Consider the following 23,063-nt stretch of genomic DNA (forward strand, 5'->3'; position numbering starts at 1 on the left):
TCTATAGAAAATTTTCTCAAATTTTTAATTCTATAGATATTTTTCTCAAAACTTTATTTCCATAGAAAATTTTGTCAAAATTTTATTTCTATAGAAAATTTTCTCAAAACTTTGTTTCTATAGAAAATTATGTGAAAATTTTATTTCTATAAACAATTTTGTCAAAATTTTATTTCTATAGAAAAATTTGTCAAAATGTTACTTTTATAGAAAATTGTGTCAAAAATTTATTTCTATAGAAAATTTTGTCAAAATTTTATTTCTATAGAAAATTTTGTCAACTTTTATATCTATAGAAAATTTTATCAAAATGTTATTTGTATAGAAAATTTAGTGGAAATTTTATTTATATAGATAATTTAGTAAAAATTTTATTTATAAGGAAAATTTTGTCAAAATTTTATTCCTATAGAAAATTTTGGCAAAATTTTATTTCTATAGAAAATTTTGTCAAAATTTTATTTCTATAGAAAGTTTTGTCAAAATTTTTGTTTCAATAGAAAATGTTGTCAAAATTTTATTTCTATAGACAATTTTATCAAAATTTTATTTCTACAGAACATTTTGTTAAAATTTATTTCTACATAAAATTTTGTCAAAATTTTATTTCTATAGGCAATTTAGTTACAATTCAATTTCTATAGAAAATTTTGTCAAAAATTTATTTCTATAGAAAATTTTCTCAAAATTTTATTTCTATCGAATTTTTTCTCAAAACTTTATTTCTATAGAAAATGTTGTCAAAATTTTATTTCTATAGAAAATTTTGTCAAAATTTTATTTCTATAGAAAATTTTGTCAAAATTTAATTTCTATAGAAAATTTTGTCAAAATTTTATTTCTATAGAAAATTTTGTCAAAATTTTATTTCTTGAGAACATTTTGTCAAAACTTTGTTTCTATAGAAAATTATGTGAAAATTTTATTTCAATAAAAAATTTTTGTCAAAATTTTATTTCTATAGAAAATTTTGTCAAAATTTTACTTCTATAGAAAATTTTGTCAAAATTTTACTTCCATAGAAAATATTGTCAAAATTGTATTTCTATAGAAAATATTGTCAAAATTGTATTTCTATAGAAAATTTTGTCAAAACTTTATATCTATGGAAAATTTTGTTAACTTTTATATCTATTTTTATAAAAATGTTATTTGTATAGAAAATTTTATTTATATAGATAATTTTGTCAAAATTTTATTTATATGGAAAATTTTGTCAAAATTTTATTTATATAGAAAATTTTCTCAAAATTTTCTCAAATCTATGGAAAATTTTGTCAAAATGTTATTTTATAGAAAATTTTATTAATATAGAAAAATTTGTCAAAATGTTATTTCTATAGAAAATTTTGTCAAAATGTTATTCATATAGAAAATTTTGTCAAAATTTTATTTCCATAGAAAATTTTTTCAAAATTTTATTTCTACAGAAAATATTGTCAAAATTTTGTTTCTATAGAAAATTTTGTCAAAATTTTATATCTATGGAAAATTTTGCCAACTTTTATATCTATAGACAGTTTTATCAAAATGTTATTTGTATAGAAAATTTTGTGAAAATTTTATTTATATACATAATTTTGTCAAAATTTTATTTATATGGAAAATTTTGTCAAAATTTTATTTCTTTAGAAAATTTTGTCAAAATTTTATTTCCATAGCAAATTTTGTCAAGATTTTATTTCTATAGAAAATTTTATCAAAAATTTTATTTGTATAGAAAATGTTGTCAAAATTTCATTTCTATAGAAAATTTTGTCAAAATATGACTTCTATAGAAAGATTTGTGAAAATTTTGTTTCTATAGAAAATTTTCTCAAAATTGTATTTCTAAAGAAAATTTTCTCAAAATTTTATTTCTATGGAAAATTTTGTAAATATGTTATTTCTATAGAAAATATTGTCATAATTTGAATTCTATAGAAAATATTGGCAAAATTTTATTTCTATAGAAAATGTTGTCAAAATTTTATTAAAATTGTATTTTGCCAAAATTTTATTTCTATAAAAAATTTTGTCAAAATTTTATTGCTACTCAAAACTTTGTTTCTATAGAAAATTTTCTCAAAATTGTATTTCTATAGAAATTTTTTTCAAATTTTTATTTCTATAGAAAATTTTCTCACAACTCTATTTCCATAGAAAATTTTGTCAAAATTTTATTTCTATAGAAAATTTTGTCAACATTTTATTTCTATAGAAAATTTTGTCAAAATTTTATTTCTATAGAAAATTTTGTCAAAATTTTATTTCTATAGAGAATTTTGTCAAAATTTTATTTCTATAGAAAATTTTGTCAAAATTTTATTTCTATAGAAAATTTACTCAAAATTTCGTTTATATAGAAAATTTTATCAAAATTTTATTTATATAGAAAATTTTCTCAAAACTTTGTTTCTATAGAAAATTTTCTCAAACCTTTGTTTCTATCGAAAATTTTCTCAAAATTGTATTTCTATAGAAAATTTTCTCAAATTTTTAATTCTATAGATATTTTTCTCAAAACTTTATTTCCATAGAAAATTTTGTCAAAATTTTATTTCTATAGAAAATTTTCTCAAAACTTTGTTTCTATAGAAAATTATGTGAAAATTTTATTTCTATAAACAATTTTGTCAAAATTTTATTTCTATAGACAAATTTGTCAAAATGTTACTTGTATAGAAAATTTTGTCAAAAATTTATTTCTATAGAAAGTTTTATTTCTATAGAAAATTTTATCAAAATTTTATTTCTACAGAACATTTTGTTAAAATTTATTTCTATAGGCAATTTAGTTAAAATTTTATTTCTATAGAAAATTTTGTCAAAATTTAATTTCTATAGAAAATTTTGTAAAAATTTTATTTCTATAGAAAATTTTGTAAAAATTTTATTTATATGGAAAATTTTGTAAAAATTTTATTTATATAGAAAATTTTGTCAAAATTTTATTTATATAGAAAATTTTGTAAAAATTTCATTTCTATAGAGAATTTTGTCAAAATTTTATTTCTATGGAAGATTTTGTCAAAATTTCATTTCTCTAGAAAATTTTGTCAAAATTTGACTTTTATAGAAAAAGTTTCTCAAAATTTTATTTCTATAGAAATTTTTCTTTTTCTATTACTATAGAAAATTATGTGAAAATTTTATTTCTATAAACAATTTTGTCAAAATTTTATTTCTATAGAAAATTTTATCAAAATTTTATTTCTACAGAACATTTTGTTAAAATTTATTTCTACATAAAATTTTGTCAAAATTTTATTTCTATAGGCAATTTAGTTACAATTCAATTTCTATAGAAAATTTTGTCAAAAATTTATTTCTATAGAAAATTTTGTCAAAATTTTATTTCTATAGAAAATTTTGTCAACATTTTATTTCTATAGAAAATTTTGTCAACATTTTATTTCTATAGAAAATTTTGTCAAAATTTTATATCTATGGAAAATTTTGTCAACTTTTATATCTATAGAAAATTGTATCAAAATGTTATTTGTATAGAAAATTTAGTGGAAATTTTATTTATATAGATCATTTTGTAAAAATTTTATTTATATGAAAAATTTTGTCAAAATTTTATTTCCATAGAAAATTTTGTCAAAATTTGATTTCTATAGAAAATTTTGTCAAAATTTGATTTCTATAGAAAATTTTGTCAAAATTTTTGTTTCAATAGAAAATGTTGTCAAAATTTTATTTCTATAGAAAATTTTATCAAAATTTTATTTCTACAGAACATTTTGTTAAAATTTATTTCTATAGGCAATTTAGTTAAAATTTTATTTCTATAGAAAATTTTGTCAAAATTTTATTTCTATAGAAAATTTTGTAAAAATTTTATTTCTATAGAAAATTTTGTAAAAATTTTATTTCTATAGAAAATTTTGTAAAAATTTTATTTTCCATATAAATTTTATTTATATAGAAAATTTTGTCAAAATTTTATTTATATAGAAAATTTTGTAAAAATTTCATTTCTATAGAGAATTTTGTCAAAATTTTATTTCTATGGAAGATTTTGTCAAAATTTGACTTTTATAGAAAAATTTTCTCAAAATTTTATTTCTATAGAAATTTTTCTTTTTCTGTTACTATAGAAAATTTTGTTAAAATTTTATTTCTATAAGAAAATTTTGTCAAAATTTTGTTGCTACTGAAAATTTTGTCAAAATTTTATTTCTATAAAAATTTTTGTCAAAATTTTATTGCTACTGAAAATTTTGTCAACATTTTATTTCTATAGAAAATTTTGTCAAAATTTTATTTCTATAGAAAATTTTCTCACAACTTTATTTCCATAGAAAATTTTGTCAAAATTTTATTTCTATAGAAAATTTTGTCAACATTTTATTTCTATAGAAAATTTTGTCAAAATTTTATTTCTATAGAAAATTTTGTCAAAATTTTATTTCTATAGAGAATTTGTCAAAATTTTATTTCTATAGAAAATTTTGTCAAAATTTTATTTCTATAGAAAATTTTGTCAAAATTTTATTTCTATTGAAAATTTTCTCAAAATTTCATTTATATAGAAAATTTTATCAAAATTTTATTTATATAGAAAATTTTCTCAAAACTTTGTTTCTATAGAAAATTTTCTCAAAACTTTGTTTCTATCGAAAATTTTCTCAAAATTGTATTCCTATAGAAAATTTTCTCAAATTTTTAATTCTATAGATATTTTTCTCAAAACTTTATTTCCATAGAAAATTTTGTCAAAATTTTATTTCTATAGAAAATTTTGTCAAAATTTTATTTCTAGTGAAAATTTTGTCAAAATTTTATTTCTATAAAAAATTTTGTCACAATTTTATTTCTATAGAAAATTGTGTGAAAATTTTATTTCTATAAACAATTTTGTCAAAATTTTATTTCTATAGAAAATTTTGTCAAAAATTTATTTCTATAGAAAATTTTCTCAAAATTGTATTTCTAAAAAAAAATTTTCTCAAAATTTTATTTCTATTGAAAATTTTGTCAAAATTTTATTTCTATAGAAAATATTGTCATAATTTGAATTCTATAGAAAATATTGGCAAAATTGTATTTCTATAGAAAATGTTGTCAAAATTTTATTAAAACTGTATTTTGCCAAAATTTTATTTCTATAGAAAATTTTGTGAAAATTTTATATTTGTAGAACATTTAGTCAAAATTTTATTTCTATAAAAAATTTTGTCAAAATTTTATTGCTACTCAAAACTTTGTTTCTATAGAAAATTTTTTAAAATTTTTATTTTTATAGAAAATTTTCTCACAACTTTATTTCCATAGAAAATTTTGTCAAAATTTTATTTCTATAGAAAATTTTGTCAACATTTTATTTCTATAGAAAATTTTGTCAAAATTTTATTTCTATAGAAAATTTTGTCAAAATTTTATTTCTATAGAAAAATTTGTCAAAATTTTATTTCTATGGAAGATTTTGTCAAAATTTTATTTCTATGGAAGATTTTGTCAAAATTTCATTTCTATAGAAAATTTTGTCAAAATTTCATTTCTATAGAAAATTTTGTCAAAATTTGACTTTTATAGAAAAATTTTTTCAAAATTTTATTTCTATAGAAATTTTTCTTTTTCTATTACTATAGAAAATTTTGTTAAAATTTTATTTCTATAAAAAAATTTTGTCAAAATTTTATTGCTACTGAAAATTTTGTCAAAATTTTATTGCTACTGAAAATTTTGTCAAAATTTTATTGCTACTGAAAATTTTGTCAAAATTTTATTGCTACTGAAAATTTTGTCAAAATTTTAGTTCTATAAAAATTTTTGTCAAAATTTTATTGCTACTGAAAATTTTGTCAACATTTTATTTCTATAGAAAATTTTGTCAAAATTTTATTTCTACAGAAAATTTTCTCAAAATCTTATTTACGTATTTTTGAGTGTTGTTCTATGATTATTCTGATTATTAATTTTGTACGGCTTGAGGTCTTTATAGAAGTTTCTAAAGAAATTTTTGTCAACATTTTATTTCTATGGAAAATTTTCTCAAAATTTTATTGCTATAGAAAATTTTGTCAAAATTTTATTTCGATAGAAAATTTTCTCAAAATTGTATTGCTATAGAAAATTTTAGCCACGAACAATTCATTTCTCAGAATTTCCTAAAAATAGAAAATTTGCCTTAGTTATTAAATGAGGATTTTTATTTATTTATTTTTCCAAAATTATATTGGTATCTTATATTGGATACACTACTACAATGCTCTCCTAGCCTAGTATTTTCAAAGCTCAAAATTCCTTCAATTAAAATTACTGCGATTTATCATTCCATAAAAGGGTCATATCAAAATTTCCAGCTTTGAGTCAAAACGGTTCATGGAAACCGAAAAAAAACAGAACTTAAGGAATTTTTGAGGGGGCTAACAAAGATATGACTGGACCACTGGAATGATGTGGTATAGGTCTATTGGCAAAAAAAAAAAAGACCGCATAACCTTATGACTCACTAAAAACGTTCACTAAACATGTCTAAAATGGTCATAGTCATGATACAAATATGGTTTAAGTGAACACAGTTTTTTTTTTTTTTAAAAAAGGTATGTCCAGATTATAAATTAAAATAACAACAGCAACAATAACTAGCAGAATGACGACAAACTCACGTTTTTGGTGTCTGCAGATTGTGCCGACTTGTCGATTTTATGTTGCTCGTATTGCCGCCTGTCTGCGGTTTAGATGATGGTGTTGTTGCTGGAATGGTCGTAGGACCATCTGATGGTCGACTATTGAGAAGCGATACTGACGATGATGATGCTGGTGCTGAAGGTGATTTGGTATTGCCCGTGGTTCTAAGACGCTGATGTCTAGGTAATGGACTTTCAGCAGAGCTTGCTGTACCTTCTGTTGTGACCGTGGCACGAGTATATGAACGGCGTTTTTGTATGACTGCATCAGTATTTGATCTAGTCTTCTCCACATCGTCATAGGAATGACGAGTGCCACTATTGGTTTGGAAACTACGATGTTGTCTTACATTATTTTGATTTTCGTTGTTTTTCGTTTGTGGAGTGGTGGCATCCACATGCCTCGCTAGTCTAGTTGATGCCAGTCTCGAGGAGGTGGAGGAGGTGGATTTACTTATGACTGCCGGCTTCGAGCTAGTGCTGGCCATAATTTCTGATGATGATGATGGTGCTGCCGCGTGTTGTCTTGATGTCTGTACACGCCGTTGCCTTTGGTTGGTAGCCGCCATAGGCGATTTCGTAGAGGCAGATGATGATGTTGCCATTGCCGAATTACTGCTTGAGGTTGTTGTGCTGACGACACGACGTCTCAATTGCTGTGGTGGCTTTGGCAAGGAAGGAGCCATTGTAGTAGTAGTAGTTCGAGCAGAAGAGGATCTACTTCTTGAGGAAACTCCTCTACTCTGTGGTAATGGAGAAGATGTTGCAGACATTAATGATGACGAGGCCTCTTCCAGTGTTGTCTTTGTCCCCGTTGCTGCCACCACGTATAGAAGCAACACCACAGCTAGCATCAAACGTGGAAGTATTTTTTGGAACAAGTTTAAGGCCAACGACTTCATCTGTAATTGAAGAGAAGAAGAAAAAGAAATACCAAAGTTTTAGTTAAAATTGATCTCGAAAAGTGTGCCCGTCTTCGTTTGAAGATATTTCGTTTCAGAAACTCAGTGAACAAAAAACTGAAAGTAATAAAAACAATGTCGAAATTATGCAATGTAATTTTTAAACGCCATCATTGCACTTTTCCGTGTTGGTAAAGGCGTCATATTATTGGCATTTTTTTTTGCTGATGCTTTATTTATTTTTAAGTTTTGCCTAAACTGACTTATTTGGTATGAGATGTGTTTTTTCAGATATGCTTCGATGGTTTAAGTTTTTGCTGTAGTTATTGAATAGTCTGTTTTTTGGTCTATAATTAATCTAACGAGTAAAGTTGGCTTCCAAAGTTGAAGCTAAATTTTCCATTGTAGTACATAGTACACAGTGAAATGAACAAATCTCTATATTCGATCGAATCAAAGGGAATATGAAAACTTTTACTAAAAAAATGTTGACCTAATATGAAGGATTGTGCGATCTAAATTAAATCTAAGATACGTAATTTACACAGTAATAAGTAAACATTTTATTTCTATAGAAAATTTTGTAAAAATTTTTTTTCTATAGAAAATTTTGTCAAAATTTTATTTCTATAGAAAATTTTGTCAAAATTTTATTTCTATAGAAAATTTTGTCAAAATGTTATTTCTATAGAAAATTTCGTCAAAATTTTATTTCTATAGAAAATTTTGTCAACATTTTATTTCTATAGTAAATTTTTTTAAAATTTTATTTCTGTAGAAAATTTTATCAAAAATGTTTGTTTCTATAGAAAATTTTGTCAAAATTTTGTTTCTATAGAAAATTTAGTCACAATTTTATTCCTATAGAAGATTTAGTCAAAATTTTTTTTCTATAGAAAAGTTTCTCAAAACTTTATTTCCATAGAAAATTTTATCAAAATTTTATTTATATCGAAAATTTTGTCAAAATTTTATTTCTATAGAAAATTTTGTCAAAATTTTATATCTATAGAAAACTCTGTCAAAATTTTTGTTTCTATAGAAAATTCTGTCAAAATTTTATTTCTAAAGAAAATTCTGTCAAAACTTTATTTCTTAAGAAAATTTTGTCGAAATTTTATATCTGTAGAAAATTTACTCAAAATTTTTTTTCTATAGAACATTTTGTCAAAATTTTATTTCTACAGAAAATTTTGTCAAAATTTTATTTCTATAGAAAATGTTGTCTAACTTTTATTTCTATAGAAAATTTTGGCAAAATTTTTTGTTTCTATAGAAAAATTAGTCAAAATTTTATTTCTATAGAAAATTTAGTCAAAATTTTATTTCTATAGAAAATTTTGTAACAATGTTATTTCTATAAAGAAAATTTTGTCAAAATTTTATATCTATAGAAAACTCTGTCTACATTTTTATTTCTAAAGAAAATTCTGTCAAAACTTTATTTCTAAAGAAAATTTTCTCGAAATTGTATATATATAGAAAATTTTCTCAAAATTTTATTTCTATCGAAAATTTTGTCAAAATTTTATTTCTATAGAAAATTTTGTCAAAACTTTATTTCCATAGAAAGTTTTGTCAAAATTTTATTTCTATAGAAAATTTTTTCAAAATTTTATTTCTATAGAAAATTTTGTCAAAACTTTATATCCATAGAAAATTTTGTCAAAATTTTTTGTTTCTATAGAAAATATAGTCAAAATTTCATTTATATAGAAAATTTTGTCAAAATGTCATTTATATAGAAAATGTCAAAATTTTATTTCTATAGAAAATTTTCCTAAAATTTTATTTCTATAGAAAATTTTCTTAAAATTTTATTTCTATAAAAAATTTTGTCAAAATTTTATTTCTATAGAAAATTTTGTCAAAATTTTATTTCTATAGAGATTTTTTTCAAAATTTTATTTCTATAGAAAATTTTGTCAAAATGTTATTTCTATAGAAAATTTCGTCAAAATGTTATTTCTATAGAAAATTTCGTCAAAATTTTATTTCTATAGAAAATTTTATCAAAATTTTATATCTATAGAAAACTCTGTCAAAAGTTTTGTTTCTATAGAAAATTTTGTCAAAATTTTTGTTTCTATAGAAAATTTTGTCAACATTTTATTTCTATAGAAAATTTTGTCAAAATGTTATTTCTATAGAAAATTTCGTCAAAATTTTATTTCTATAGAAAATTTTGTCAACATTTTATTTCTATAATATTTTTTTTTTAAATTTTATTTCTATAGAAAATTTTATCAAAAATGTTTGTTTCTATAGAAAATTTTGTCAAAATTTTGTTTCTATAGAAAATTTAGTCACAATTTTATTCCTATAGAAGATTTAGTCAAAATTTTTTTCTATAGAAAAGTTTCTCAAAACTTTATTTCCATAGAAAATTATTTCAAAATTTTATTTATATCGAAAATTTTGTCAAAATTTTATTTCTATAGAAAATGTTGTCAAAATTTTATATCTATAGAAAACTCTGTCAAAATTTTTGTTTCTATAGAAAATTCTGTCAAAATTTTATTTCTAAAGAAAATTCTGTCAAAACTTTATTTCTAAAGAAAATTTTGTCGAAATTTTATATCTGTAGAAAATTTACTCAAAATTTTATTTCTATAGAAAATTTTGTCAAAATGTCATTTGTATAGAAAATGTTGTAAAATTTCTTTTCTATAGAACATTTTGTCAAAATTTTATTTCTACAGAAAATTTTGTCAAAATTTTATTTCTATAGAAAATGTTGTCTAACTTTTATTTCTATAGAAAATTTTGGCAAAATTTTTTGTTTCTATAGAAAAATTAGTCAAAATTTTATTTCTATAGAAAATTTAGTTAAAATTTTATTTCTATAGAAAATTTTGTAACAATGTTATTTCTATAGAAAATTTTGTCGAAATTTTATATCTATAGAAAACTCTGTCTACATTTTTATTTCTAAAGAAAATTCTGTCAAAACTTTATTTCTAAAGAAAATTTTCTCGAAATTGTATATATATAGAAAATTTTCTCAAAATTTTATTTCTATCGAAAATTTTGTCAAAATTTTATTTCTATAGTAAATTTTGTCAAAACTTTATTTCCATAGAAAATTTTGTCAAAATTTTATTTCTATAGAAAATTTTTTCAAAATTTTATTTCTATAGAAAATTTTGTCAAAACTTTATATCCATAGAAAATTTTGTCAAAATTTTTTGTTTCTATAGAAAATATAGTCAAAATTTCATTTATATAGAAAATTTTGTCAAAATGTCATTTATATAGAAAATGTTGTCAAAATTTTATTTCTATAGAAAATTTTCTTAAAATTTTATTTCTATAGAAAATTTTCTTAAAATTTTATTTCTATAGAAAATTTTGTTAAAATTTTATTTCTGTAGAAAATTTTGTCAAAAATGTTTGTTTCTATAGAAAATTTTGTCAAAATTTTATTTCTTAGAAAATTTTGTAAAACTTTTTTGTTTCTATAGAAAAATTAGTCAAAATTGTATTTCTATAGAAAATTTAGTCAAAATTTTATTTCTATAGAAAATTTTGTGAAAATTTTATTTCTATAGAAAATTTTGTCAAAATTTTATATCTATAGGAGACTCTGTCAAATTTTTTGTTTCTAAAGAAAATTTTGTCAAAATTTTATTTCTAAAGAAAATTTTATCGAAATTTTATATCTATAGAAAGTTTTCTCAAAATTTTATTTCTATAGAAAATTTTGTCAAAATTTTATTTCTATAGAAAATGTTATCAAAATTTTATTTCTATAGCAAATGTTGTCAAAATTTTACTTCTATAGAAAATTTTGTCAAAATTTTTCATTTCTATAGAAAATTTTGTCAAAATTTTATTTCTATACAAAATCTTGTCAAAATTTTATTTTTATAGAAAATTTTTTGAAAATTTTGTTTCGATAGAATATTTTGTCAAAATTTTATTTCTATAGAAAATTTTGTCAAAATTTTATTTCTATAGAAAATTTTGTCAAAATTTTGTTTCTATTGAAAACTTTGTCAAAATTTTATTTACGCAACCTTAGTTTTAGGCTTCATTATTTACAAAATACTACGGATAATATTTTTATAAAAAATTGAAATTTTAATTAAAATAAAGTTTATAATCTTTGCTTAAAAAAAATTATATATTAACTACGACCGTTAAAGTCGTATGTCTTTGAACTAATGTGCATTAAATCTTTAAAATAAAGGGACTCAATTTTGATTTGGAGGATTTAGCATCTTTGGTTTATAATTTGTTTGTTTGTTTTTTTTTTTTTTTGAATTAAGTACACATTTTTTATTTCGAAGTATCCATTATAATTTGAATATTTAAACTTGCATATGTTTGTACTTGAATAGCTTTATTAGGTTAGGCTAGGTTAGTTTAGGTGGCAGCCCGATGTATCAGGCTCACTTAGACTATTCAGTCCATTGTGATACCACATTGGTGAACTTCTCTCTTATCACTGCCCGATTCCATGTTAAGCTCATTGACAAGGGACCTCCTTTTTATAGCCGAGTCCGAACGGCGTTCCAGTGAAACCACTCAGAGAAGCTTTTGAAACCCTCAGAAATTTCACCAGCATTACTTAGGTGGGATAATCCACCGCTGAAAAACTTTTTGGTGTTTGGTCGTAGGAGGAATCGAACCCACGGCCTTGTGTATTCAAGGCTGGCATGCTAACCATTGCACCACGGCTTTATTAACATAATCCGAAAACAGAATGAAAATTCGATAAATTAGATCTGTATCCTAAAGTCGCTAAAAATGACTGTAGTTAGAAGAAGCCGCATCTTTGCCACAATCCTTAAGAGAGGGTCAAAATCTTTGGATCCAAGTAAACGTTTTTAATTAATTAATTTATTTATTTATGTCTATGGTAAATTATTTTATTTATTTATGTCTATGATAAATTAGATCTGTATCCTAAAGTCGCTAAAAATGACTGTAGTTTGAAGAAGCCGCATCTTTGCCACAATCCTTAAGAGAGGGTCAAAGTCTTTTTGATCCAAGTAAACGTTTTTATTTAATTAATTAATTTATTTATGTCTATGGATATTGACCCTTACAGATTTGATTAAACTAAAAAAACATAAATCTAAAATATGTACAAATTTATTCAAAGGAAATGAAAAATCAATTTCACATTTAGAATTTAAAACATTAACACTAACATTTTTTGAGTGTACTTCCGATTACGTTCAATGGGTTTAAGTGGCGAATTTAACATGGACATGTCCAACACGCGAGTATGAATCGATCCACTTTAGATTACCAATTCAAGACATTGAAGTACAAATTAGTTTATTCCTAAAGAAGTTTTTGTGATGTTTGAACAAATTATTGGTATTAAAAATAATAAATGGCGTTTCCCTTTGCGGTGAAGCTTTGAAACACTCAGAAACGTAACCAGCAGTACTGAGAGGGGATAATCCATCTCTGACACTTTTTTGGTATTTCGTCCAAACTGATATTGAACCCATGACCCTTTCTATGCAAGTTGGACATGCTAACCATTGCAACACTGTGGCTCCCAAATTATAGTGGAGGGTATATGAATTTCGGCCTCGAAACTCAGCTCAGTGTAATTCTTTCTTATTTAATTTCACTTTAAATTGCAATCAAATCACTGTGCATCGATAAGCTCTCTTAGTATTGAATGAATCTTCCAATCTTTAGATAGAGCAGGTGTTGCTGTTCACATGTGGACATTAGGCACAAAAAAAAACACTTTGGTGCAGTTAATGGTAATTAGTTGAAACGATGAGCAGCTAGCCCAGCTTATTCACTTGGTTGGCTATCTCAACTGGTTGACTGGCTGACTGGCTGGCTAACCACTCTAAATACATGATGAGTTGTTGCCATTACATTTAAGCTTTAAGTGGTGTTACCGTCTTCAGTTTTTGTTTTTGTGTTGGACGTTTTTTCTATTGCTATTATTTTGCCGCATTTTTGTTTGTTGCGGTAATCTGTTACGTTACGTCGTCGATCATCCATAATTGTTTGATTGGAGAAGCACGTGCCTTCAATGTTGTTGGATTGTTAAACGTTGTTGTTGTTTGTTTTTTTTGGTGATTTGAGCTTTGATGTGTTTTTTGTTCTTTTTAAAGTATTGAATGTTTAAGATATTTATTGTTTTTTGTTAATTAATTACAATGCGTGCAATGGTTAGTATTCCTATTTTGCAGAGAGATGCTTATCGGAGTAATTGAAAAAAAAAAAATTAATTGAATATAATCATACGAGTAACTAGTGTAACCCGGCCCGCTTCGCTGCACCTCCCGAAGCATATTTTCGATAACTTAGCCAACCATATCATTCAATCTGAAAATAAATTCGAAAAGATTTGAATTCTTTTAAAGAGTAGGTTCAGGGGAAGCCTGGCACAAAAACTGAAGTACTGATTAATCACTCCATGGTTTCAACACACGTGTCCCGTACAAAAATCGGGATTTGTGTACTTGCTTCTAGGAAGCAAATTTTAATTTTTCGCTTTTTCAGCTTTTTTTCTTCATGTACTATCAAAGTCCTTTAAAAACGAGTTAACGACAACTTTATTTTCCAAATTAAGACTCAACATCCAGTAGAAATTATTCTATGTTTGAAGTAAAAAACGTCTTTAAAATAAAGTGCAAATTTAAAGACAATTTCATTAAATTGAAAAAATTTTTCTGAATTATTAAAGTCAAGGTGACCTTAGCCCAAACATTTTTTCTTTCATGTTATGATACCCATTTTTAAGTGAAATCACTTAATTATAATGACAATACGACTTCATTGAAAAGTTTATCGACTTTTGGACAAGGAAAAAAACTGTATATTGGAGAAATGCGTCTTCTATGCTCAGCTAAATTTGTATTCGTATTTTAAAGATATGAAATCTTTGACCTCACGACAATATTTTTTTCAGTGTGAACATATCGTCCAATAAATCGGAAAAAGTAAAAGTACTTAAAAATTGACCATATTAACATTTGTTAAACTGTTGGACACGGAGAACATGCATTTCCCAAAATTTTTTACTTAAAAAAGTCTGGAAGAAGCATGTGGAAAAATCATAAAATTTTGTACCGAGTTCCCATTTATCGACAATCCATCATTAATCATCTCCAGATTTCAAGTAAATCGCAGAAGGTTAGATTTTGCTCTATTTTTTGTAAAGGGACATCACTTTCTCTGCAAATTCCAAGAAAATTTGTAAACTTTTCAAGGAGAAGGTTCGCGTTCAAATACCCAAAAATCAAGTGCATCATATTGATTTCATAACCTTCCCCCCTACGGCATTTGTAAATTTCAAGTAAACTTGAGAATTCAAGTATTTTTTTCAGTTTTAGAGGAGGTCTCCCTCCCCGTCCTAACATCGAAAAATGATATAGCGTATATTGTGTAGACGTCCCAGAAAATCCCAAGCAAATTATAAGCTCAATTTTTAAACAGCATGGCAAGGGGAGGCCCCTCATCCCTTCCGAATGTCACAAAATCATAGATCCATTATAATAATATAACCTACCCCACATCCTCCGTAAATTTCAAGTAAATTGGAAAAGTTTAATTGTTTCACGATATGGACTGGAGGAGAAAGGAGGTCTCCCTGCGCCCTTTTATTTTTCCCCGACCAAATATTATAAATAAAGTCGGACAAAGGGGAGGTCTCCTCCTCGACCAATATCGAAAAATAAAGTAGCTAGTAGTTCTTTGCCTAGACGCCCCCTTACCTGAAAATTTCAAGCAAATCAGATAGTTTTGTTCCAAATTTCAAAAAGTCGGGCAAGGGGGAGGACCCCTTTCCCGACCAAATATTAAAAAATCGGGTACCCCATAATAAATTCATAACCTCACGGCGTATTCTCTGTAAATCTCAAGTAAATCAGAGAATTTTTGTTTTTTTACTGTACTTTAAACAAAAATCGTATAAAGGGGTGGTCAACCTGCGCGACCAAATATCGAAAAGGGAGCCACCGTGGTGTAATGGTTAGCATGCCCGCCTTACATACACAAGGTCGTGGGTTCGATTCATGCTTCGACCGCACACCAAAAAGTTTCTCAGCGGTGGATTATCCCACCTCAGTAATGCTGTTGACATTTCTGAGGGTTTTAAAGCTTCTCTCAGTGGTTTCAATGTGGAACGCCGTTCGGACTCGGCTATAAAAAGGAGGTCCCTTGTCATTGAGCTTAACATGGAATCGGGCAGCACTCAGTGATAAGAGAGAAGTTCACCAATGTGGTGTCACAAGGACTGAATAGTCTAAGTGAACCTGATACATCGGGCTGCAACCTAATCTAACCTAACCTACGTTGCATAATCTTCCATATTAGATCAATATTTTTTTTTTTCAGTGTAATACTTGTGGAGTGGAAAAACTCGATAGGGGATCCGGGGATGCTTTTTAAACACATTTTTGTAATACAATTCTAAGTCGACTTCAAATTTGGTATGTGTTTTGGGTCAGAATAGAACTCCATTTTGATCCATTTTTTGAAAGAATTATTGTCATTCGCTTGATATGCACTTATATGGCTCCAGAAGCCAGAGTTTTACCCAGATATTTTTTCGCCCGATTTATACTCATACCACAGAGTCGAAAGATTTATTTAAAAAAGCGTCCGGTTGCAACTAAAGGGTGATTCTTTTGAGGTTAGGATTTTCATGCATTAGTATTTGACAGATCACGTGGGATTTCAGACATGGTGTCAAAGAGAAAGATGCTCAGTATGCTTTGACATTTCATCATGAATAGACTTACTAACGAGCCACAACGTCGAATTTTCAGTGAATGGGCCCTAGAAAAGTTGGCAGAAAATCCGCTTTTTTATCGACAAATTTTGTTCAGCGATGAGGCTCATTTCTGGTTGAATGGCTACGTAAATAAGCAAAATTGCCGCATTTGGAGTGAAGAGCAACCAGAAGCCGTTCAAGAACTGCCCATGCATCCCGAAAAATGCACTGTTTGGTGTGGTTTGTACGCTGGTGGAATCATTGGACCGTATTTTTTCAAAGATGCTGTTGGACGCAACGTTACGGTGAATGGCGATCGCTATCGTTCGATGCTAACAAACTTTTTGTTGCCAAAAATGGAAGAACTGAACTTGGTTGACATGTGGTTTCAACAAGATGGCGCTACATGCCACACAGCTCGCGATTCTATGGCCATTTTGAGGGAAAACTTCGGAGAACAATTCATCTCAAGAAATGGACCGGTAAGTTGGCCACCAAGATCATGCGATTTGACGCCTTTAGACTATTTTTTGTGGGGCTACGTCAAGTCTAAAGTCTACAGAAATAAGCCAGCAACTATTCCAGCTTTGGAAGACAACATTTCCGAAGAAATTCGGGCTATTCCGGCCGAAATGCTCGAAAAAGTTGCCCAAAATTGGACTTTCCGAATGGACCACCTAAGACGCAGCCGCGGTCAACATTTAAATGAAATTATCTTCAAAAAGTAAATGTCATGGACCAATCTAACGTTTCAAATAAAGAACCGATGAGATTTTGCAAATTTTATGCGTTTTTTTTTAAAAAAAAAGTTATCAAGCTCTTAACAAATCACCCTTTAGAAAAAAAAACGACCGAAAACTGACAAAGTTATAAGCAATTGAGTAAATAAATTCGATGTCAAATCATGGAAATATGAGCCCCTCACCCACACAAAAATGCCACTCGGTCACACAAAAAGGCATTGTTGTATGGGTTAGTGACTCATATTTGGATGATTTGACATCTGATTTATTCACTCAATTGCTTATAACATTGTCATTTTTCTTCTAATTGGTCTTATTACTTACGTTAGAGTATCATCTATACGGCCATAAAGAGAAACCGGATTTTATTTCAATGATATACATTTCTCCGGATCTGTCATAAGTTAAGTGGTTAACTTAACTTATTACAGATCCAATTATACACGATTGTTCATCATCTCTATGCCTTTTATTTAAGTACCAACAACGATATAATCGGACATTTCTAACTAGAGATATAATTTGTTTAGTGAAAAAAGAGTGAACAACTAAAAATAATGGGATATCTCAAAAAACTGTTCCATGAAAAATAACCTTCATTTTCGAATTTAGCAGATGAAAATACATAAGAAAAGTCACCTCTCATCAAATGTACATGAAAACAAATTTATTTTGTAAACTAGTGTAATCAATCAACATTAGTCATACACATTTCTAATACTATCTAATATTCCTTTTGTAATACCTACTTCCTTAAATTTAATCTTGATTAAGGATTCTAAGATCTTACGTGCAACAGTTAATCAAATGTGATAGTCTTTAGAGCACCAGAGGTGTGCCTTGAAGGTTTACCATTGCTATTATCTGATCTTAATCCCCAAGTAAATTTAATTATCTCTGCATGATATAAAATAATCGAGTCATCAAGGAAAACTCGATTTCAACTCGATTCTGGTCGTTGTGAGCTTTTTCGCCATAAATCAATTTATATTGGCATATTTCATATTTGCTTTCATTTTTGTTTTTGTCCGGGAGTTTAAAGCTCAAATTGGTCTGTGTCATATGCAATAAAACAATCGATATGATTCTAAATGTTTTAATTTTACAACAAGCGTAACAATATTTTATCTATGAAACAAACAACTCATTGTTGTTAAAAAATATGGCGTGATCGAAGACAAAGTTTTCAATTTAGTTCACTTGGAAGTTGCTAAGAACACAATAATTAATCATTAATCTATAATAATAGAAGTCAACATATCATATAAAAATTATACAGTTACCAAAAAAAAAAAAAAAACATGAATAGAATCTACATAAGAAAATATTAGTTCGTTAGACAGAAGTGCTTTAAGTCTAGTGTTTATTTTCAGAATTCAATCCAATATTCATTACAATATTTCTGATCCGTTCATTAAATAGTCCCCAGGCCAACAGCTGGATAACTTTAAACCAAATATAGGACAAGCTCCCCATTATTAACTAACTTCTCCCACAGAGTTTTATACTGAAAACAGCATGGGATTTGTGTAACAAAGGAGCTGATATTATACCAGAGGTGTGGCGTTTGATCAAATCTTGTGATATAAATTCATTGTTTGCTGCTACCCAGCAATGCGATATAAAATTATGTCTGAATGTATATCACCGCATATTGAGATTTTATGACTACAGAAAGGTTTTCCTATTAGTAAAGGTCTTTATTTTTATTTTACTTAATTAAAATGAATATATGAAAATACACTGAAAAAAATATTGTCGTGAAGTCAAAGATTTCATGTCTTTAAAATACGAATGCAAATTTTGCTTAGCATAGAAGACGGATTTCTCTAGCATAAAGTTTTTTTCATTGACCAAAGGTCGATAAACTTTTCAATGAAGTCATATTGTCCTTATAATTAAGTGATTTGATTTAAAAATGGATATCATAACATGAAAGAAAAAATGTTTGGGCTAAGGTCAACTTGACTTTAATAATTTAGAAAAAATCTTTAAATTTAATGAAATTGTCTTTAAATTTGTTGTCTTTTTGCATCTTGACTACAAAGAAAAAAATCGTTCAAATATAGGACATGTTTTTCAACACTTTATTTTAAAGACGTTCTTTACTTGAAACACAGCATAATTTCTACTAGAAGTCGAGTCCTAATTTGGAAAATAAAGTCGTCGTTAACTTGTTTTTAAAGGACTTTGATAGCATATGATGAAAAAAAGCTGAAAAAGCGAAAAATTAAAATTTGCTTCCTAGAAGCAAGTACACAAAACCCGATTTTAAAAGATAATTGTGTCTTAAAAGTATCCTTACTTGTATTCTCCGCTTCTTTGGCTCGGAATCAATACCAAAGTTTTTAAAGTAAAGACAAAATCTTTGGATCCGGGTATGCTTTTTTTTCAGTGTACGTTTTGGTATAAATTTCATCGCACAATGTGTTTACACCTTGCACCACAATGTGGTCAGGGTATAATAATTTTGATCTGGGTGCATATGTATCATTTGTCGTAGACCGGAAGCCAGAAGTTATATTAAGCTAGATTATGCACTGAAAAAAAAAAAACGTGCCCGGTTCCAAAGATTTTGTCTTTACTTTAAAAATTTTGGTATTGATTCCGAGCCAAAGAAGCGGAGAATACAAATAAGGATACTTTTAAGACACAATTCTCTTTTAAATTTGGTTTTTGTGTACAGTAATCCCTTGATTTACGTCGTGATTGGTTCCGGCATTTGACGACGTTAATCGAAACGACGCACAGTGGTTCCAAATCGCTTTTTTTTTAAATAATTCTGTAACTTTTGAACGTATGAAGATATCAACATATTTTTTTCTATGTGTGAATTCCTTTTTTCCATTTCTTTCACAATAACAAAAGTTGCTTCACAAAAGACGCTCTATCTCACAAACTAATTGACTTACAGACGTCAAATTTTGACACGAATCATTTGAAGGTTGGATATAAAACTAATATGCATTTAATACTAGCGACGCCATCTATGTGTCAGACCGGGGACTTATCAGCCAACCTGTTATACAAATTATTATTTGACAAAATATCACAACATTTTTTTAATTCACATCCAAAACACTGAATTCGGATCACACCTTAAGAAGTGATGCAAATTCAGTGCGACGGCTATTGAAATGGTGGATATCCATCCTATGACATGCTCATGTTAAATTCATCGCTTCTGCGCAAATTTCACACCACATTTTCACTACTTTTTTAGTGACTTTTTTTTTGCTGGGATATGCATGCAATTTTGCAAAGTATTTAAGAAATTAATGATATCTACATATGTATATACCCAGCAAAAAAATTGGAACTTCGTCCTGTTTTCATTAATTTTAATATACATCAAAAATTACTCTAAACATGGACTCATACACTCAAAAAAAGTTCATTTCGATTCAAAGATTTTGACCTTCTCTTAAGTATTTTGGTAATGGAAGATGTAAAATATTTGGATTCAAGTATATTGTTGTTGCAATTTTTCTCATTCCACTGCGCGATGTTGTAAAATTATACAAAAACATCATAAACACAAAACTAGTACTGATTGTGTTTTTTCTAACTTTACAAACTTCTCTTAATGTTAAATCCATACAGTTTGTGACTTGCCAATTTATTTGCATTGAAGTCACTATTGGCCCCGCTCTTGTTCGTAATACATTCAGAACTACTCTTGAACATGGATTGAAGTGAACAAAAACCAAAACTATTTATTCGGACATTTAGTTTTTATAATGGAGGTTTATATGGATGTGTAGTTAGCAATTTTTGCAAATGTTGATTGTATGATGACGCTTTTTAAACTGAAGCCGAAATTTCATTTCAGTTCATTGTCTAGCATACAGTGGGCGACTAATAAACAAAGAGTGAAATTTAAAATGTGACAAACAATTTGGAAAATAATTTAATCATAAGATTTATAGAAATAAAATTTTGACAAAATTTTCTATAAAAATAAAATTTTGAGAAAATTTTCTATAGAAATAAAATTTTAACAAAATTTTCTATAGAAATAAAATTTTGACAATATTTTCTATAGAAACAAATTTTTGACAAAATGTTCTATAGAAATAAAATTTTGCCAAATTTTCTATAGAAATTAAATTTTTACAAAATTTTCTATAGAAATAAAATTTTGAGAAAATTTTCTATAGAAATAAATTTTGTACAAAATTTTCTATAGAAATAAAATTTTGACAAAATTATAGAAATAAAATTTTGACAAATTTTTCAATAGAAATAAAATGTTGACAAAATTTTTATAGAAATAAAATTTTGACAAAATTTTCTGTAGAAATAAAAGCTTCAGAAAATTTTCTGTAGAAATTAAATTTTGACAAAATTTTGCGATAGCAATAAAATGTTGACAAAACTTTCTATAGAAATAATATTTTGAAAAAAATTTCTATAGCAATAAAATTATGACAAAATTTTCTATAGAATAACATTTTAACAAAATTTTCTATAGAAATAAAATTTTGACAAATTTTCTATAGATATAAAATTTTGAGAAATTTTCTATAGAAATAAATTTTTTACAAAATTTTCTATAGAAATAAAATTTTGACAAAAATATAGAAATCAAATGTTGACAAGATTTTCTATAGAAATAAAATTTTGACAAAATTTTCTGTAGAAATAAAAGTTTAAGAAAATTTTCTGTAGAAATAAAATTTTGACAAAACTTTCTATAGAAATAGTATTTTGAGAAATAAAATTTTGAAAAAAAATTCTATAGAAATACAATTTTGACAAAATTTTAAATAGAAATAAAATTTTGACAACTTTTTCTATAGAAATAAAATTTTGACAACATTTTCTGTAGAAACAAATTTTTGACAAAATGTTCTATAGAAATAAAATTTTGCAAAATTTTGTATAGAAATAAAATTTTGAGAAAATTTTCTATAAAAATAAAATTTTGAGAAAATATTCTATAGAAATAAATTTTGATAAAATTTTCTATAGAAATAAAATTTTGGCAAAATTATAGAAATAAAATTTTGACAAATTTTTCAATAGAAATAAAATTTTGAGAAAATTTTCTATAGAAAAAAAAAAATTCTATAGAAATACATTTTTGACAAAATGTTCTATAGAAATATAACTTGACATAACTTTCTATAGAAATAATATTTTGAAAAAATTTTCTGTGGAAATAAAATTTTGAAAAAATTTTCTATAGAAATACAATTTTGACAAAATTTTCAATAGAAATAAAATTTTGACAAAATTTTCTATAAAATAAAATTTTGAGAAAATTTTCTATAAAAATAAAATGTTGACAAACTTTTCTATAGAAATAAAATGTTGGCAAAATTTTCTATAGAAATAAAATTATGACAAAATTTTCTATAGAAATACAATTTTGACAAAATTTTCTATAGAAATAAAATTTTGACAAAATTTTATGTAGAAATAAAAGCTTAAGCAAATTTTCTGTAGAAATAAAATTTTGACAAAATTTTCTATAGAAGTAAAATTATGACAAAATTTTCTATAGAAGTAAAATTATGACAAAACTTTCTATAGAAATAATATTTTATCTAATTATACAATTATTTTTCGAGCTTTATGGACAGATATAGATTAAGGAACATGGTTAATAGAGCCATTGAAAAGAAAACGAGCCCGTCGTAAAACTAGGAAAAAACACGACTAATGTACGCGTTAGAATTGTTGTTGTATCCTGGAAACCAGTTTCTGTTAATTGTCATATGTTGTAGTTGACTGTAGAAACAATAAGCATTGTTCGACTGTTCACCACTTAGGTGAATTCTAACAAATTAGCTTTCTAAAAATAAATTTCGTGTTGTTGCATTACTATGTAACAAAACGAAATAAAAATAAGATTAAGGGACTTGTAAGTTATATGAAAAGATGATGTACAGTGGGAGAAAAGATGATTCAATTTGTAAGAGGAAATTTCCCAAATGTTTTCTCCATAAGGAGTTAGCATAAAGGGCCCAAAATTGAGTTATCTCTCCCAGCCAGATCTATACTAAAGGCTGTGGAAAGGTTCATTCGCCCGAACCGAAACATGTACAGTCCAGGCGTGTATAGATTTGTATCTGGCGTTTTCTTTACAATG

General features: G+C 25.7%; 1 protein-coding gene across 6 annotated transcripts in view; it reads right to left on the reverse strand.

Annotated features, from left to right (window-relative positions):
- The window catches only part of LOC142228862 (uncharacterized), a 409,539-nt gene that overhangs the window by 9,041 nt on the left and 377,435 nt on the right, over window positions 1-23,063 (reverse strand). For all 6 annotated transcript variants that reach the window (XM_075299394.1, XM_075299396.1, XM_075299392.1 and 3 more), the window contains one exon: window positions 6,600-7,522. In XM_075299394.1, the coding sequence (XP_075155509.1) occupies window positions 6,600-7,522 (923 nt within the window). The remainder of the gene's footprint in view (window positions 1-6,599; window positions 7,523-23,063) is intronic.

The sequence above is a fragment of the Haematobia irritans genome, chromosome 3, assembly GCF_050003625.1.
Source record: "Haematobia irritans isolate KBUSLIRL chromosome 3, ASM5000362v1, whole genome shotgun sequence".
Taxonomy (NCBI): Eukaryota; Metazoa; Arthropoda; class Insecta; order Diptera; family Muscidae; genus Haematobia; species Haematobia irritans.